Below are 17,880 nucleotides of genomic sequence, written 5' to 3' on the forward strand. Positions count from 1 at the left end.
TGGGTGGGAGGCAGGAGGAGGAAGTGGGTGGGGGGCAGGAGGAGGAACTGGGTGGGGGCAGGAGGAGGAACTGGGGGGGTGGGGCGGTGGGGGGTGTTTAATGGATACAGAGTTTCAATTTTACAAGATGAAAAGTTTTCGAGAGCTGTTACACAACAATGTGAATAAACATTAATGAAATGCACACTTTAAAATAGTTAAGATGGTAAATTTTGTTATATGTTTTTTTACAATTAAAAGTAAAAATAATTTCATAATAAAAAATTTGAAAAAGCAATTCCTAAATATTGATTATAAAATGTAGTGAACCTAGCTATATGTATCCAGTTAGTGGTATAAGCACAGAGAAACTATTTCAAGTAACTTTAAAAACAATGGTTGTACTATATACAGCCTAGCAGTAAAATAACAACCAAACACAAAAAAACAAACATGCTTTTAACTATTTTCAGTAATTATACTGCTAGTGGTAATGCTGGTATTGCTATTCTAGGTACTGTGGAATAAAGCGATGAAAATAGAATATAACAAAATCACTCCCATCCCGAGTGACTCTGAGAACTGGGAAGGGTAGTTTCAGAAGGAGGAGATACGCATATGCAAAACAGAGAGGTCAGGTAAGAATCCTGTCTGAATATAAATTAGCACTATACACATATTTTGACCTTAAAAACAAAAGAATACCCCATATACACATCGCCCTCATACAGCACTGAAAAGGTCTAGAGACAGTCACCAACATTGTGGCACGCACCCTGAGCACCCACACTGCTCCAGCGAAAGAAAACCAGGGCTCCTTGGGCTAATAGCTGATTCAGGTCTGCAGCAGAAGATGTACCAGACAAGCCCTGAAAACTTGCTTACACTACCCAGCAAAGAAGCTATCACAGCCAAACAGACTCAGGTCGAAATTACTTGGGAATCAACCTGAAGATGTTCACTTTAGATAAAAGTGGGACAACTTGAAAATCAGTAAGAATAAAGCTACAGTGGATGGAAATCATCAAACAAATTCCTGCCTTCATAATGGTTTTTTAAAAATAATTAATAATTGGTCACTGTGAGAGGATGCTAAACAATTTCTTATTTTGAAAACTTGTAAACAAAGGAAAAGAGCCATGCTTTTATCTTGCCTTTCCTCTGTAAACTGTTTCACTGAGTAATAAGGGATGAGGGGCAATTTACACTAATAAATAAAGCAGAGTCAAGTGAAAAGACAAGTCATGGAATGGGAGAAAATATTTGCCAACCACGTATCTGATAAGGAACTTGGATCTAGAATATACAAACTCTAACAATGCAATAACACAAAGATAATCCAATTTAAAAATGGGCAAAGGATCTGAACAGACATTTTTCCACAGAAGATGTAAAAACAGTACACATATCAAAATTTACTCAAAATCATTAGTCATCAGGGAAATGCATTCCAAAACCACATCTCCTCGGATGGCGAGGAAGAAACTCAGATAAGAACAAGTGTTGGTGAGGATGTGGAGAAATCAGCATCTGCACACACCGCCGGAGGGAATGGGAACCGGCGCAGCAACCTGGAAAAGGGTCTGGTTACTCCTTAAATGTCTAAACACAGAGCCGCCGGATGCCCAGCAATTCCACTCCCAGGTATAATATTTAAAAGAAAGACGAATGTTCCCACAAAAAACTGTACACAAATGGTTATAGCAGCATAATTCATCACAGATAAAAAAGTGAAAAAAAAGTCCACCAATACACGCATGGATAATCATGGTATATATCTATACAATGGAGTATTTTTAGGCTATAAATCTGAATGAAGTACAGATGCATGTGCCACACAGATGAACTTGAAAATATTAACCAAAGTGGAAGAGGCCAATTCTAAAAGACTACACAGTATATGCCTCCACTGATATGAAAGGCAACTACCTCTACAGGGACATGAAGCAGAGCCAACAGTGGGCACTGAGGGCTGAGGGGCTGAGAGCGAGAGGGCTGCTGGAGTGCGCGGTCTGCGTTCTCACGTGATGAAGCACTCCAGAACTGGTTGTGGTTGCATCTGTCTGTGAAGATGCAAAATAACCCACTGAACTGTATACTTAAGATAGATCAAGTATATGGTATGTGAATTATATCTCAATAAAGCTGTTTTAAAACAATGATGGAAAAATAAAAGAAAGCAGTAAAGATAAATACAGAATGTCATTTTGCCACCCCTAATCCACTAGTGGGAATGGACACCCTGTTCAGTATCACAGAGATGCCCTATACCTGGACCTCCCGAAGGGAAAGAACCTATGAAGTAGACTGAGCCCGCATATGATCAAACCTCTAAATCTAACTATTTATAGGAAACACAGAAGAAAAAGGAGCATAGTAAAGAACCGTGTTAATGAAACAGCAAAATCCCCAAGACTGTCAGAAACTGTTAAGACCAGCAGTCCAGTTTCTTCAACCCATAAACTGAAAGAGAGAAAAAGAGGTGAAAGGAAGCCTATAAATAGAGATTTGTAAGACATGACAACCAACTCCAAGGTGTGGAACTCATCAAGACTCTAAGCATAAAAAATAAAAATCATTTATCACATTTGAAACAACTGAAATTTTAACAATGACAGGATATATAGTATGAAGGACTTCTTAACTTCTCAGATATAAAATGGTCTTGCCATTATATTTTTAAAAAGAGAGGACAGTTTAAATTCATATTAAATTCAGGAATATCCTGGTGGTCCAGTGGTTAGGACTTGGCACTTAATACTGCCCAGGATCTGGGTTCAATCCCTGGTCAGGGAACTAGGATCCCACAAGCCATACAGTGTGGCCAAAAATAAAGAAAATAATAAATTCACATTGAAATATGGGACTTGCTTCAAACAAACCGAGTGGGGGAAGTGGACTTGGGAAAACTGGCTATGCACTGATGGCCTGTTTGGGGTCAGTGACGGGTTCAGGAAAGTTCATGATACACTCTCTCTTTTTTTTGCGGGGGGGGGGGGTCTGTTTAAAACCTGCAATAAAACATTTTGTTATATCTCAGATAAACTGAAAGAAAAAAAAAAAGCAAAGGAAAGAAAAAAGAAAAATAATTCCCTACTATAATGCAGACATTCCTAACCAGGCATTCTGTCCCTGAAGTATAGACACAATATGTAAGATGCAGTTACCATAATCCCAGCAGAAAACACAGAAAGACATTTTGAAAGGTGGCATGAATATTGCTGTGTAAAGCAAACAGGAACATCTCCTGTGTGAGGCAGTATCTGTTTAGGAGAAGAGAGGTTGGGCTGAAGGTGCATCAGAGACAGACATGCCCACAAAGTCTTCCACATTACCGTATTTGAAGCAGATTCCCAGGGCATTAAAAAAAACACACAGACTTTTCAAAGTCAAAAAGCACAAGATTTAGAAACAAAAACAAACTAAAAAAAAAAAAAACCACAACTCTATGTATACTAAGACAGCTCTATATCCTAGAAAATGATAGAAGGGAAAATGAAGTTGGTTAAAACAGCTTATCGTAGGGATTTTTTTTTTAAATGCTCAAGGTCATTGGAGAAGATAGAAAGATAAGAACTCATTTTAGTACCGACCATTCAATACATAGCATGAGCTCTTCTTCACATCTATTAGAAGCAAGAGCCAGAAACAGACATGAACAATGTGTGGCAAGGTAGAAAGAGAGTCCAAGGACTAAGAAAAGTACGATGGCTTGGACTCTCCAAAACTGGCTGATGAGATACAGGAAGAATCAAAGAGGAACCCATCTACATCACCACCTAGTCAATGAGCCACTGCCATCAAGGTGAAAATACCCAGAAACCTCTATCACGTTATCTAGATGCAAGTCTTCTTATCCTAATGGTTTTGTTTACAGACATTATTTTTTCCGAGGAGTTTAAGGGAAAATCCAGCAGAAACTACAGAGTTCCCAAATACCCCTGAGCCCCCTCCCCACTCCCAGAACAGCCTTCCCCCACTATTAACATCCTAAACCAGAGGGATATATTTGCTGCATCAATGAGCCTACACTGACACGTCATCGTCACTCATAGCTGACATCAGCGTTCACTCTCACTGCTGTACTTTCTGTGAGCTGTGATACATGTACAATGTATGATACAGAATAGCTGCTGCTGCTAAGTCCCTTCAGTTGTGTTCGACTCTGCGACCCCACAGACAGCAGCCCACCAGGTTCCCCCGCCCCTGGGATTCTCCAGGCAAGAACACTGGAGTGGGCTGCCATTTCCTTCCACTGCTGCCCTAAAAATCTCCTGCACTCTGCCTCTTCAGCCTTCCTTCCCCTAGTTCAGTTCAGTTCAGCTTAGTCGCGTCCAACTCTTTGCGACCCCATGAATCACAGCACGCCACGCCTCCCTGTCCATCACCAACTCCGGAGTTCACTCAGACTCACGTCCATTGAGTCGGTGATACCATCCAGCCATCTCATCCTCGGTCGTCCCCTTCTCCTCCTGCCCCCAATCCCTCCCAGCATCAGAGTCTTTTCCAATGAGTCAACTCTTCACATGAGGTGGCCAAAGTACTGGAGTTTCAGCTTTAGCATCATTCCTTAAGGAAATGGCAACCCACTCCAGTATTCTTGCCTGGAGAATCCCATGGACAGAGAAACTTGGTTGGCTACAGTCCATGGGGTGGCAAAGAGTCGTACAAGACTGAGCGACTTCACTCACTCACTCACTCACTCTTCCAAAGAAATCCCAGGGCAGATCTTCAGAAGGGACTGGTTGGATCTCCTTGCAGTCCAAGGGACTCTCAAGAGTCTTTTCCAACACCACAGTTCAAAAGCATCAATTCTTCGGTGCTCAGCTTTCTTCACAGTCCAACTCTCACATCCATACATGACCACTGGAAAAACCATAGCCTTGACTAGACGGATCTTTGTTGGCAAAGTAATGTCTCTGCTTTTCAATATGCTATCTAGGTTGGTCATAATTGTCCTTCCAAGGAGTAAGGATCTTTTAATTTCATGGCTGCAGTCACCTTCCCCTAACCCTGCTGCAAATACTTCGTAACACTTTGTAAAAGTGATGAAAACAGACTGGAATGAGCATTTTCAGTCCTCAAGAAATCCCTATAGAGTCTACAGTAATAATGTGGGTCCCTTAGAGGTTATATTAACACCTTTTCTCCCTTTATTATGTACAAATACAGATTGTTATTGCTTCTAACAATTCACCAAAGCACATTTCCTAAATTCTTTTTTTTTTTTTTTAAATACAATGTACTGCAACTCATTTCTTCATAGTAATATCCATCTGTCCTCTGCTTGAGCTGATTTCAGCACTTTTTAAAAAATCCAATATGCTTTTAAGGGAACGCAACTTGTTTCCCGAGGCTGTCAAAAGGCAAAGCCAGGCCTTGGGCAGTGGCTTTTATTTTCCATCTGCACATTTTAACAGTATAGCTTACAAATCACTAAAGAAAACATCTGCTGATTTCTGATCCACATCTCCACACTGCTGTTTCCAAATAACTGGTTAAAGACTTCTCCCCAATCATTTAGAAAACAAGTTCTCTTGAAAAATGAGAGAAGAAAAGGAGAGAGTAAAGAAGAAAAATAAGAAAAGAGAAAAAAACGAGCCATCTCACTGAAAGCCTTTGGAGCTTTGTAGAGTTCCAGTTATAACAGGAAGAAGTAATTCACTGTAATTGTCTAATTAAGAGACAGAAAATAAAGATAAAATTTGAACTGCATTCTATTTTCAGAAACTAAAGGACGTGATAAGTTTCCCCTTATGAAAATAAATCAAATCTTATAAAAATTAAAAAAGGAAAATATTCCAGGAATGGCAGTCTTATGTTCTGCCGATTTCCTTGCACCAACCGGTTTTGAAGGAAATACCACTCCCTGGGACCCTGGCCTCTTCCATCAAACCCAGTACTTAAAAATTTTTTTTAATTCTCCTTTATTCTTCATCGATAATACTAACAACCATTCACTGAACACATACTATGTGCCAAATAAACACTTCATAGTCAATAATAATCATTAACCCCTCACCACAGAACTATGATTGTAGGTATTACTGGCCCCATTTTACAGAATGAAACAGTACTTTTTAAATAGCAGGTTTTAATTTTCTGACCCCAGAGAAAGGCATGATGTAAAATGAGCAAATTACCTTTGATTTTTCTTCATTTTCTCTATAAAATTCTGCCATCTGTTCCTCCTGCTCTTCAATAACATCCTTGAGGGTATCTACTTGGTAGATCAAGTTGTTCTTCTCATTGTCTAACTGTGCATTGGAAACCATGGCTTTCTTGTATTTTTCTTCCACTTCAGACAAAGACTCCTAAATGAAAGTCAGAGTCATCAGCCTACTATCTCAAATACATTCATCACCTATAGCCCTGGCACAAACACATGAAGATGCATTTTTGCAAAATACAAGCAGTTTTGGAAGCTCTCTGTTTAGTAACATGCACATAAAACAGGAGGACGACAATAAGCCAAGGACGCCATTATAAGCACTTAATGGGCTCTGTGCTACCCAAGGAAACAAAATCAAGCCGCAGTGTAGCCTCTGAAAGACGAAAAGGCATGCAGACAACATGTGAGAGTCACAGTGTAAAAGTCACAAAGCGAAGACTCATTGATGTTTTCAGAAATGTTACTCCTGTAGTTTTCAACAACAAGCTATCTGGTACTCTGAATGCAATGACAGGGAATATAGCCTCTTTTTATATAAGCAAATTTCATACTCCTTCGAATTTCACCATTTCTTGGATCTGTGTTTTCAGTACTTTCCTGTTCTGCATAATATTAATAAATGTATTCACATTTTCTCTGGAAATTATTCAAATATTAGCCATTTAAAATAAGCGACACAAAAACAATTACTTTTTTAAAAAGAGCTGCCAGGGGAATTCCCTGGTGGTCCTGGAGTGGTTAGGACTCCATGCTTTCACTGCAGGGCCTGGGTTCAATCCCTGGCTGGGGAACTCAGATAACACAAGCCCGGCTGTGAGCCCCCCTCCCCACTCCCAAAAAAGTGCTACCACTAAATGCCTAAATTTTTATACACTTCAAAGTTTTATGCCTAAAATAGCTTACAGTCTGTTTTTAAATAGCTGCTTCTATTTTGGTAGATTACTATTACCTAGCAACATTTTTAAAGCTAAAAAGAAAAAACATTTCACACAGAAAAAGTCATCACTTCTGTATTTTTAAAATGCTGATGCAAATGTTAACAAAAGAGCAATGATATTTGAACTGAGGGTTCTGAGAGTCCAGAATCCTTTACACATTTATGATTAACTGATATTTGACAAGGGTGCCCAGACAACTCAGTAGGAAAAATAGTTTTTTCATAAATTATGTTGGGGCAACTGAGGTCCACATGTAAGCAAATAAAGGTGGACTCCTACCTCACACCATGCCCCGAAATTAACTCAAAATGGATCACAGTCCTAAATTAAAAGCCAAAATTATAAAATTCTTCCCCCAAAACACAGAAGTAAATCATTATGACTTTGGAGTAGGCAGTGGTTTCTCAGATAAGAAATCAAAAGAAAAAAGCAGACTTCATCAAAATTAAAAACTTCTATGTTACAAACTATATCATCAAGAAAATAAAAAAGACCATGCAAAAAATGGGAGAAAACATTTGTAAATCTTCTATCTGATAAGGTACCTGTATTTAGAATATATAAAGAACACTTAGAAATCAAGAATTAAAAGACAGACAATTCAATTTTAAAATGGGAAAGGATTTGAACAGGTATTCCTCCAAAGAGGGTATAAAATGGTAAGAATATAAAAATATTCTTAATATCATTAGTGATTAAAGAAATAAGACCAAAACCATAATGAGATACTACTCCAGACTTAACAGGATGGCTATTAACATAATCAAAAAAAGAGATAACAAGTGTCGGTGAGGAAATGGAAAAACCAGGATCCTCATACACTGCTAGTGACAATGTAAAACAGTGCAGCTGCTTCGGGCAAAGAGTCTGGGAGCAAGTCAAAATGTTAAACATAGAGTTGCCATATGACCCAACACTTCTATTTCTAGATAATCTGCCCAAGAGAAATGAAAAGATATATCTATACAAAAAAACTGGACACAAATGTTTACAGCAGCATTATTCATAATAGATCCAAACTGTAAACAATTCAAATGCCTATCAACTAATAAATGGATAAACAAAATGTAGTAAATCTATACACTGGAATGTTACCCAGCAGTTTTTTACATATATACACACACACATACACACACAGATGCATCTTATGACATGGATGAATCTTATGACTTGGATGAAAACATTAAGTAAAAAGTCAATCACAAAAGACAACATTGACTAGTGGTCTGGGAGTGAAGGAATGGAGAACAACTGCTGATTAGTACAGGGTTTCTTTCTGGGGTAATGAAAATACTGTAAAACTGGTGATGTCTGTGCAAGTCTGTGACTATGACGGAAAAAAAAAAAAAAAAAACACCACTACACTGTACACTTTAAATAGGTAAATTTTATGGCATGTGGATTTTATCTTAATAAAGATACACAAACACACAAATACATATACTTAACTGTTTGCAAATCAGGAGTATATTAATGTTTTGGGGTTTTTTTCCAGAAAAAAATGAACAAACTTTTAGGCCAACCCCATACAGTGCAGAATTTAGAATGATTCTGATCCATCTTAGAGACAAATAGCAAAAAAGAAAAAAAAGAAAAAGAAAAATCCTCACAACTCAGTCCCATAAAAATGGGGTGTGACTACATGAACACCAGTTTAAGCAGCAGCTGCAAGGATACAACATATAAAATGTATGGAAGTTACTTTTCTTTAAACAACAGACCACAGAGGACTAGTTTAAGTGTCAAGGTCGTTTTAATGATTTTAATCTATTTCACACCAGTGATACCCATAAGGAGTTAGTTTACTTAAATGTATCTTAGGAATTGATTTTCAGTGTAGGTTCTAGACTAGAAGCAACAACATTATCTAGGATCTGGCTAAAAATGCAAATTTTCAATAACCCCATCCTAGACTTTTTGAATGAGAAAATCTGGGAGTCGAGTCCAGCAATCTGTGCTATTAATAAGATCCAGGTGACGATGGATGGAAGCTGGAGTGGGAAAACACCCCTCACAGGCAGACATACTTGAGAATAATGTCATAAGCAATGACCTAGCGTTCTTTTTTAATAGGATATAGGTACATCGACAACCACTGTGCTTTGACTACCAACTGGATGATTTCGTAAATGATTTTTTTCTTCTGTTTAAAAGACTCATTTCAAGGTTAAACATAATCTGAAATCAAGTTCAATTATATACTAACTATGAATTAGGAAAAGGGGTCTTATCTATTCAGAGTTTCAAATAAGGTGAATCTGTTTTCTGTATCCTTCAAAGACTGCAATAAATGGTAGGTCAAAAAGAGGAAAATGTTCAAAATAAAATGAAAAACAAGTAAGAATTCTTCTGAATCATTTGCTTTCCTGATACATTATGTTACATTCAATACTTTAAAATGAATGTACTGATCGAAAAGTCCTGGATTTGTTCCCTTGATCTAAGATACTTCCAAGTCATAGCTCCAAAACTTGAAGATGAGAGCAAAAAGGCTAAGGGAGTACATAGGCACACTAATTGCGATTGTCCTGCTGTTCGCCAATGCCCACACGTGGCTGTCAGTGGTGTCCCGGCATCCCAGGAATGCTCTCCACAGGCCTTCCCACCCTTTCTGGTCCTGATTCTTAACTGTGTGCCCTCTGGGCCACAATCACCTGCATGAAGATTTTGGCTGGTAGTTGGCCCAAGTCCAGTCATGCCAGGGCAGCTGAGCTTTGCCTGTTAGGTTCACACTGTGCTCCTGGGACACTGCCCAGGTCACCTTTCTGAACACCTTGTTTACATCTTTTTACAGGTCTGGTGTCTATTTCTATGTTAAATAGGGAACTACCTGTGTTCAGAGAAACAGTAATTCATAATATTAGACCTGGACTTCTTAAGAAAACACAGGGAAGAGCATGATAATCAAGTGCCATTTATAACTAAAAGGTCTGCCACACACCTACACTTCTATGGAAAACTGGTAGCCATTCTTGCTACCATTTAAAAAGTGAACGTGTTAGTCGCTCAATCGTGTCTCTTTATGACCCCATGGAATATAGCCAGAGCCCGTGGAATTCTCCAGGCAAGAAGACTGGAGTGGCCATTCCCTTCTCCAGGGGATCTTCCCAACCCAGGGACTGAACCCGGGTCTCCTGCACTGCAGGCAGATTCTTTACCTTCTGAGCCACCAGGGAAGATCCCTAGTTAAATTTACCTCCAAATTCTTTAAGGCACTGGATGTGTGTAACCTTTTTTGACCTATATATAAAAACAACACCAAAACATAGTCCTCATGCTTCAGGGTCTTTCCACCACAGGGGTTATTTATGGTAATGCTCTCTCTCTCTCTCAGATGTTTCTTCCTCCTGTTTCTAACACTGACTGAATTTGGTGACAGAAATAGGCAATGCTCTTTTATTTAACTTGGAAGAATTTTAAGGTTTAATTCTCAATTAAAAAAAAATTCTTAGAACATTTCTTAGGTTTTTGGCTAACTCAATTTTGTAAGGCTAAGATACAAGGGATATGTAAGTTTTTTACAAGGTTTAAAAACTGAGTCCGGCTATCTTTTGCTGAATATTCCACAAACTACACCACACATGTAAATATCAGCAGAGACTGGAAGTTTGCCTTTCACTGCAGGTTAAGCACATGCTTGAAAGACAAACACTGTTAGTAAAGCCATGTGCAGTGGGGTTAAGAGAACCCGTGAAGCCACCGTTGCTGACACTTCTATGCACAGAGAGCATGCTTGGGCAGCAGAGAGGGCCCTGATACCTTTAGTTCTTTAAGCCCCTGCATGTATCTCCCTTCTACATCCTGAATCTGGTCCTTAAGGTCATAGATATCCTGCAGGACATAGGAATGAGCCATTGCATAAAACCACACGCGCAAAGTCTCAAAGCGTTCATGAAAATGCGAGTTACTTCTGAATAGACCAGACCCAAAGAAGAGAAGTCACAGTACACAAACGTGACTGCCACTCCAAACAGCGCAGGTGATGGTGGGGCTGGGGAAGGCCCTAGAGTAACCAAGTCAATAGAGTAAACATTTTCTTGGCATTGACTCCTGTTGAAGCAATATTAGCAAACGGGGGCAGGATGTGTATGGACAAAAGCTATAGCTTATAACAGTTTTTAAAACACAATTTTGAAAATTGTATAAATCATTTAAATAATTTTGAGTACAACACTTCACCAAGAACTAGTAAAATATGTAGCAAATTAATTACAAGCTGAAAATTTTACTGAGTTATGCAGAAGTTTTTAAAAAATGTAAAACTAGATATGACACCGGCCCCTTCAGAGCCAGAGCTAGCGTGACCTGTGCCGCTCCTGCACAGCCGCTGCCGCTGCAGCAGTCCTCCCTAGCCTCTGCTAATCCTCAGCCCACTGTACAAGCTGCCCGAATCACACACCAGACTCCTGCTCCTGACCGACTCCAATCTGATTCGGTCACTAACAGTCCCTCCCTCCTCCTCGACTGTGTCGGGGGAAGGGGCGGCCAACTCCCCCCAGTCTTATCTGGACACTCCTCGCACCCACTCAGGCACTTTCTGTTCAGTTATTCCTCTCCTTTCTTAACTTCAGTCTCTCTCTACTGGCTCAATCCAACCAATGAAAATAATAACTAAGGCTGCCTTTAAAAGAAAGCAAAAACCCTCTCTTAACACTGTCTATTGACCAATCAACTTCTAGCCTCCAACACTCTCTTCAGAGGAAGCGGCCTGCATTCCCTCCCATTATAGTTTTGACTTGCTCACCTCCTCCCCACTGTTCAACCACCGAGGAACAGCTCTTGCCTCCAAGGTTTCTTCCAGCCTGTGGTCAACCTTTAGGAATGCAAATCAGATAGCACTGCTTCCCTGCTTCATATCCCACTGCTGTCAGGGTGAACTGAATTCCTTTCAGTCGGCCACACAGTGTTTTGGGATGTGGCCCGTCATTACCTCTCCAGCCCCCTCTCTCATCCATTATGAAACCTCACTTTCCATCCTATCCTCTGGCAACTGTGCTACACAGATAACCTGGTTCTCCGAATTTATCAGAGAACACCTTCACGCTTTGGCTTCTTTGCCTGGTTAATTTTTACTGTTCCTTCACTCCTTGTCTCCTCAAAAGCCTTTCATTATCTCTTCCAATTTAGACGATGCTTCTCTGAATTCCCTTCACAGCCTTACTCTTGCTACTATGATAGCCACCATACCACCTGGCTTTACTGGTTTATATCCACTTGTCTTCCATGTGAAACAGTGAATTCCTCAGGTTTCCAAAGTATGTTTTACTGCCTGAACCTTGAGGCTCGATAAAACACTGAATGAATGAATAAATGCAGTTTTTATTATTACCCTTGCCCCGTTCCTCACAAACAGCATGCTCAGCAAATAGACATTCATAGACATCTTGAAAGGGTTATTAATGAGACTGGAGGCTCAACTAACGGGTTAAATGAGTTTTCATTACTCAGGTATTTCTGTCATCCCAAATATTATCATACTTGTCTTATCATGAAACTCTGAGAGATAACTGTATTCAAGCAGCCAAATAATACTATAAGGGCTCAAAAGACTAATAATCCCCAAAGTCTGGTTCCCTGTACTTCCACATATTTTCCATCTAAAATGTGGCCAATTATTTGAAAGGATGACTTTTACATACATTAGAAAGTTTTTCTGGCATTTGTAAACTAGCAGAGCTCATTCCAAATACCATCAAATGTTCAGGAAAGAGAACAGAAAAGAATTAACTAATCTCCTTCCTTTCAGACCCTAGTCACATTCTTGAACTGTATTAACAATTTTTTTTTTTTAAGAACTCATACTTCTTTCCTTCCTACCAAGTCATATTAAATGTTAAATGGTTCTAGTATACTACAAAGAAGCCAAAAATAAAAAATGTTTATAAAAAGCAAACCAAAATGGTGGTTTACCCGCAATTCACTTAATGAGGTGTCTGGGTCTATTAAGCTGCTGGTATCCCCGCTTCCTCGCCTGGATGAGTTTCCACTTAGAGGGGTCGTCGCTGAGGCAGAATTTCGAGATGAAGGCTAGAGAAAAAGATAGATGACACTTTTAAGTCTTAGTTTTTTAAAAATAAATTTGCTGTGGAAACTAAAAGTGGGGCAGGGTGATAGGAAGAGCTCTAGCACAGTGTGGATAAGAAGTCACCGAATGCAGTCCACAAGCAACTTAGACTGGCCTTGGTGGGGAGAGGGGAACGGGGGTTACCCAGAGATGCGCCCAGACCTACTCAGCACAACTGCGTTTGCTCACTCTTTTGGAATCTAGGATTCATAATCACTAAGAAGGAAATAGTTCGTGTGAAGAGTTGTCTGTTTTCTAAGTTTATCTTTACTGTACTGTAAACAGCGCTGGGGTGAGGACATCAGCTGGATTTTGAACAGTTTCAGAATGCTCCATTGGTATGCTAATTATTCTTTCCCCAACACTTTGTTGATAAAAGCTGGAGACACTGTCTGCAGCTGAGAGCAACAGCATTTTGCCCTCAGCTGTGGATGATGCTCCTGAATTAATAAATGGCAGAGATTTGGGCAGACAATTCAGCAGACAACTAGCCACATGTGGCGACTGAGCACTTGGAATGTGACTGGTCCAAACTGAGAATTCTTTCTCAGGTGTGAAATACACACCAGGTTTTGAACTCTTGATGTGGAAAAAAGAATGTAAAATATCTCACTGATAAGTTTTCATGTTGATTATGCTTAAAATATTTTGGACACTGGGGTTAAATAAAATATATCATTTGAATTAATTGTATCTGTTTCCTTTTACTGTTTTAGTGTGGCTGCTAGAAAATTCACATGTGGCTTGCACTACATTTGTGGCATTTCTACTGGACAGAACTGGCATATCATTGGGGCATAGCGAAAAATTAATCCAGATAATTTCCTAGGATGACTTTCTAAAAATGTTTCTAGAAGAAAGTTAGAGACTCTTTTTTTTTTTTAAACACAAAGCAACTCCTTAAAAGGAATTATTTCACTTCAAAGAAATAATTTCTCTATACAGGAAAAAAGAAAGAAAACCTTCAGAGTCTGTCACCACCATTCCTAAAGACACTTCCCCATTTCCAGTGTGTAATGGTTTCTTCTCAGGATGAAATTCTAGAGGACTGAAAATCAAAAGAGCAGCCACAAGTTTAAGAGGTGACATGCAAGGAAATAAAATGCAGTGTCTCCTCTCCTCCCAGGGCTTCACATGATTCAACTGCGGAGGAATTTGGGGGTCAAGGACAGGAAGTAGATGAAGAAAGGAAGAGTAACTCCATGAGTTAAACTGTTGTAAAATCAAGAATAGTAGTAGAAAGTAAGCTGGTGACCTCGAGAACTTAATTTCCTTAGGAATTTATACACTCACCCTTGTGTAATTTTCAGCATACTGTTTATCAGATTTTTCATCCAACTAGAAAAGAACAGAGATAAAAATCAGAAAAGATGTTGAGCCTTTTGATTTTTTTAAGGCGGAAGAAAAAAAGAAGTGACACCATTTGGGTTCTCCAAGTTCAACTGATATTTGGATCCTAAAAGTAAACATACTAAAACTGAAATACAAGTTGGGACGCAGAAGACAAGATGTTAACTTCAATTCTTATTCAAGGAAGACAGAGTAAGCAAGCTATCCTTATGAAAAAAGTTAGAACTTTTGCATAGATTTTTCTTTTCATGGTATTTGAAACAATTAAAGAAAACTACATATAAATGTAAACTCTAGCATTGCAAAAGTCACACATACACACACAAATACTCATACATGTCAGAAGAAAAAATCTGATAAAACCAAAAGCCAAAAAACTTTATTACATTATTAGTACACAAGATACATAGATAAGGCTAGCACACTTAGCCCAGAAAGTTCAGACTGGACTACAGCATGTTAAATGTATCCTCAAAAAAATTTCTCCACAGTCCAAGGATTTGGTTGTATGCTTTTTGTTTTTGCTTTTTAACTAATACATGCACAAGTATCTAAAACAAGAAAAAAATCAAACAGCACAAAGGGCATGTGCTACCCTCAAGGGCAATCTACTCCCAAGTCTTAACAAAATTCTAACAGTGGTGTCCCAAATACATCCCAAATATTCTCTTTTCCTTCACCATGTTTCAGAGATTAGAGAAAGTATTTTTCTTCATGGCATTTCTCACACCCTGACCCCATGATACTTACTAATCTACTTCCTATCTGATCTCTCTCTTTGATGTAAACTTCATGTCTGTACATTCTTTTCTGTATTCCTAACACCAAGAATAGCACCTGGCATACAGAAGGACTAAAAACTTGTCAGATGAATGAATAAATGAACTACACTTCTTCTGCATCTACAGACTGACCTCATTTAACAGTTGCGTAGTACCCTACTGTCTGGAGATAGCATAACTAGTTATCTTGTCTCTCATAGACAGGGCTTACGGTCGTTTCAGTTAGTGTTTCAAGAAGAGAAGTACCTTAAAGGTCTCGCCTAAAACTCTGACTTTACAGCTGAGGAAAGAGAAATTTTAGATCTTGCTGAAGGATGAACAACTAAATGCCAGAGCTGGATCCAGATCTTGGTTTTGTCAGTTTTTCCTATTATTTACCTATATAGACTGTCCCGATTACCACTAGGGAGAAAAAAAAAAAATCACAGAGAAAGTTAACTAAATGAAAATATACCCAGGCCCCCAACTTCCAGATCAATAATCCTTCCAGCCCAATCTAGAGATTTGAAAACTGTCCTCAGTTAATTATTAAAACACAAAACATCATTATTTCTGGCTCAGTTCAGATCACTTCACTCTAACTTCCTCATATTTGAAAGTTTTCTTTTTTTAAAATTACATTTATCATGTTCATTTTCTGTCTCAGTAAACACTTTTTTCTATAAGTACTAAATCAGAACATAAATCCCGTCTTAGCCTTTGAATTATTTTTGCTGCTTCTTACTACAATACCCTTAAAAAAGAATGGACATTACTTCATTTTGACTTCTTAAAACCACATATGAAAGGTCTTAAAACAAACAAGCAATAACAATAGTTTTTCATGTTGGCAAATACTGCCGTAAGAAGGAATTACCTTCCTCATGTCTATACTAGTAAAAATTTATTGCTTAATATTTAACGTGTTACTCCTCAGAACAAAAGAAATACTACATCTAAATAGACTGCCTTATTCTCCTTAGAGTACCTTCCAACTCTCTTCTCCTAATGAGTTAAAGAGAAAAACAGGCAGCATTCAGAAACAATCTTCCAGGTCCATCTGAAATTCTGTCCCTTAATTCGCTCTCAAACAAATGACCCCCAACCCATCCATTTTTTCACAGGCAGACACCTGAGAGAAATCTTACAATTCAGAGAGGGCATCAGTGACCTAGTCGACCACAGGGTTGATTCTCCTGCTGTCACTATCCTCTGACAGAACTGCCGCAACCCAGGCTGGTCACGCGCCAAACTTCAGGACTGCGGAGGCAGCGAAAGCGCTGAGAGCAGCCTCACCGCAGCCCAGTTATTTTGGCTGCAGGGACCTGGCCAGAGACTCCCAACTTCTCCTCATGCCACGTTATGAGCAGCCTTCCATTTAGACAAAAGCTAGCTGAAACCTGGTGTTCTAAATGCCCCAGGAGGTCTACATAGCTGCACTGCAACAAGAAGCTAGTGTTCAAAATGACAACCCAAAGACTCCACCAGATCCTGGAAAGGGTCTTAAACGGAATAAAATGGAGTCATATTTAATATGCTAAAGTATAAAAGAAGGAAATGTTGCTGGTAAAAGGGTACAAACTTTCAGCTGTAAGATAAATAAAGTCTGAGGATCTAATGTAAAACATGGTGACTATAGCAGATTTTTCAAAAATTGTTGTTTATGAATAACACGGAAAAAATGAATATGTAGTAATATGAAAAGTCAGAAAACAAAGGCTCTATGTATAGTACTATATGGTCACAATTTTGTAAAACAAGCAAATTAAACCGAGATAGAAAAGAATACTGAAAATAAATCATTAGTAAAGACCTCAGAACTTGCTTATGAATACTGATGACAGCTTACTACTCTCAAAAACTTTCAAGTACATTTCTAAATAATTAAATACGTATTTTGCCAATCAAGAAAAGGGTTTCCTTGATAGTTGGAAATGGAAAGCTAGCTAACAGGCTTGCAATATTTTATATTCGTGTTAATCTGCAAAGAAGAGCACATGATGGCAAACTTCACTGCTGCTTTCAAGAATTTCAAATTATCAGCAGTAAACAAAGTGTCAACTGTCATATTTTCTATATTTCGGTGATAAATGCCTTTATCTTATCTATGTCTGGGAAATCTGAAAATGCTTTGCTTTTAACATCATAGAACACAGATTGTTTCTCTTTAAGTCTAAACTCCATGATTATCTGTGGAAATTAGCACATGAAAAATATTTCTCAGAATACATATCTTGTCAAATCTTTGAAACCCTCTGTTTCAAAGAAAGGTACTTCTTATTCTCAGATGAAGAGGCCCATTGGCCTTGTCTCAGCATATGACTACTGTGACCAATAATTTTGTCCTACTAAAATGGTAAAACATAACAGAAGCTTTTTGAATGGAAACAGAATTTTAGTTGTGAATACATTTTAATACCGTCATTTGAAAAGGTTGTTTAGAAACAGAAATAACTGTTTAGAAATAAAGATGCACTTTGTTCTAAATTTTATTTCTTTTTTAAAAGGACACTGGAGATTTGATGTAACTGAGCTATGCACATGGATATGGAGATATGGAGAGCCACTTTCAGCAAGCAGCAACCCTTCTGTCACCCATATCATAAATCTAATATA

At 38.6% G+C, this 17,880-nt stretch overlaps 1 protein-coding gene across 14 annotated transcripts in view; it reads right to left on the reverse strand.

The window, feature by feature from the left end:
- The window catches only part of LRRFIP2 (LRR binding FLII interacting protein 2), a 110,814-nt gene that overhangs the window by 21,257 nt on the left and 71,677 nt on the right, over window positions 1-17,880 (reverse strand). For 9 of the 14 annotated variants that reach the window (XM_040246252.1, XM_040246247.1, XM_040246243.1 and 6 more), the window contains 4 exons: window positions 14,447-14,491; window positions 13,000-13,116; window positions 10,849-10,920; window positions 6,123-6,293 (listed from right to left, as the gene is read on the reverse strand). In XM_040246252.1, coding sequence (XP_040102186.1) covers window positions 6,123-6,293; window positions 10,849-10,920; window positions 13,000-13,116; window positions 14,447-14,491 — 405 coding nt within the window. The remainder of the gene's footprint in view (window positions 1-6,122; window positions 6,294-10,848; window positions 10,921-12,999; window positions 13,117-14,446; window positions 14,492-17,880) is intronic. The other 5 variants (XM_040246253.1, XM_040246248.1, XM_040246244.1 and 2 more) reach the window with 1 other exon arrangement.

The sequence above is a fragment of the Oryx dammah genome, unplaced genomic scaffold (assembly GCF_014754425.2).
Source record: "Oryx dammah isolate SB20612 unplaced genomic scaffold, SCBI_Odam_1.1 HiC_scaffold_9, whole genome shotgun sequence".
In the NCBI taxonomy this organism is placed as follows: domain Eukaryota; kingdom Metazoa; phylum Chordata; class Mammalia; order Artiodactyla; family Bovidae; genus Oryx; species Oryx dammah.